Source organism: Amphimedon queenslandica, unplaced genomic scaffold (genome assembly GCF_000090795.2).
Source record: "Amphimedon queenslandica unplaced genomic scaffold, v1.1 AMPQUscaffold_7288_Cont20759, whole genome shotgun sequence".
NCBI classification, from domain to species: domain Eukaryota; kingdom Metazoa; phylum Porifera; class Demospongiae; order Haplosclerida; family Niphatidae; genus Amphimedon; species Amphimedon queenslandica.
This window is the reverse complement of record NW_003552426.1, coordinates 1-2,061: the sequence shown is the minus strand read 5'-3', so window position 1 is coordinate 2,061 and position 2,061 is coordinate 1. Positions and strand designations below refer to the sequence as shown.

The window sequence follows — 2,061 nt, the reverse complement described above, 5'->3', positions numbered from 1 at the left end:
ATAAGCCACTAAGCCACTACAACTATAGCAATATCACTCCACATACAGTACATGTACATGTACACATGTACATGCATAATTACCATAAAAGTTGAATATTTTACTGTCTTTATTATTCAATTTTTAAATTTTTATGTTTCTAATTTTATGGTTTACATGTGAGCTACTATAAATTTAAAAAAATGAACTGGCTAGAAATTTTTTTTCTTTTATTGTAAAATTAAAGTCACCTTTAAAATAATCCACTTGTACAGTATAATACACATTAAAGTTGTCTACAGTGTGTAATACAATGTACATGCATACCCTACTCTCACTCCACAGTGCATTAATCATTAGTACAAGTAGGAGCCAAAGATCATATTCTGAACTAGGCTTCGCTATTGCCCCCTACCTCTCCAGTTCTTTCTGTTTTGCTTCGACTTGTTCTCTTAGCTGTCTAGCAAGATCAGCCCTTGCTCTAGAGGCTATGGTTTGGGTGCACAGTGAGGTGTTCTGGTTAAAGTATTTTTGATATTTCTCCTCGTTCCCATCTCGTGGGTATATCCTCCTATAGCCTCCACAGTGAGTCTCTTCGTATTTTTCAAACTGAGCTTCATATTTCAGTCTAATGTCTCTCTCTTGACTGGAGGAGGGAAGAGTGAGAGATAAAAAGTAGATTAATTTTTGAGGGTAAAATTAGTAAAAATTTGGGATAACTTAATCACTTTCCTTCAAAGATTACATGTACATTTATACTATATAATACATGTACAATGTACATGTACATGTATGCATGTACCTACTCAAATCTAACAGTACCCATTGCTTATGTTTATGTACTACATGTACATGTACATGTATATGCACTAACTAAAATTTCTCCCTCCCCCTCCTCCCTCTCCCTCTCCCTCTCCTCTCCTCTCTCTCCCTTTCCCTCCCTCTCCTCCTTCATTTCTCTATCCAGTACCTTGAGTCCTTAGATCTTGCCTTCTGTAACAGCCTATCCCTTGCTCTCTGTTTCTCCTCCTCCAGACATCTCTTCCTATCATTAGCAAAGAGGTCAATGAGATCCAGTGTATCATATATCAAAGCCTCCTTCACTTCCTTATCCAGTGGGGAGTCAGTATGGAAACTGGGGGACCTGTTCACTTCCATCAGCCAGGGCTTGAGTTTGCGGTCTAGGAGTATGTCAAAGCCGAGTATCTCAAAGCAGGCACTGCCTCTCGTGTGATTAGGGAGTGAGGACCGATAGTTGTGGCAGACGACGGAGGAGCTGATATTAGTGTTTTAATGATGATATCCTAAGGAGGAGGAGAGAAGGAAAATGAAGATTAAAAGTTAGGGAGACAAATAGGGAATCATATGTCATGTACATGTACAATAGACCACAGCAATGATCTATTAGTTAAAAGCTCCTACTGATGCATGTACACATGTACATGTACATGTGAGTGTACATAGCATTTAGAGCAACTTTAATTTGATCGGAAACAATTCAAAGTTGATACAGCATAAGGACATGTATATGTATAAGAAAAAAATTATTAAAATGAATGATTCTCTCCTAGCCATTTTTGATGAAATTTGGCCTGTGACCAAAGGCTATAGCCTTGGGTCGTTGGCTGGATTTTGGAGCAACTTTTAAAATTAGTAAAAAAACAATTTTCATCGGAAACAACTTAAACTTTCTACATAATAAGTACATATATATGTATCAGAAAATGTAATAAAAATGTAGAATGCTCTCTTTTTCAATCTTTGCAAAATTTGGCCCGAGACCATGTACTACAAAAGTTGTGGCAGCCATTTTGAAGTGGGACAAATCCTGCTTAGCAACGTGGTAGCGTTACTAAGTAGGATTCACCCCACTTCAATATGGCTGCCATGACTTTTATAGCAAGGCTGCAAAAGTCGTGGCAGCCATTTTGTATACAGGCCGGACTTTGACCCGATTTTTGAGGAACTTGACGAGAAGCTGCATGAGCACTATGCCATAATTTTGTGGCAAAACTCTCCCTTTCTCTCTCTCCTTCCTTCCTTACCTTTACAACTGATCTGGTTATCATTTACAAGTATCCC

The 2,061-nt window shown here is 38.1% G+C and overlaps 1 protein-coding gene across 1 annotated transcript; it reads right to left on the bottom strand.

The window, feature by feature from the left end:
• Positions 1 to 369: 369 nt before the first annotated feature.
• Positions 370 to 1,255, bottom strand: LOC100639258 (tubulin polyglutamylase ttll6-like; the record flags this gene model as incomplete). The annotated part of the gene is made up of 2 exons (XM_011410649.2): positions 370 to 625; positions 950 to 1,255. Coding segments are annotated over 2 exons (541 nt in total), but the record flags the coding sequence as incomplete, so codon positions are not given.
• Between the last annotated feature and the right edge of the window lie 806 nt (positions 1,256 to 2,061).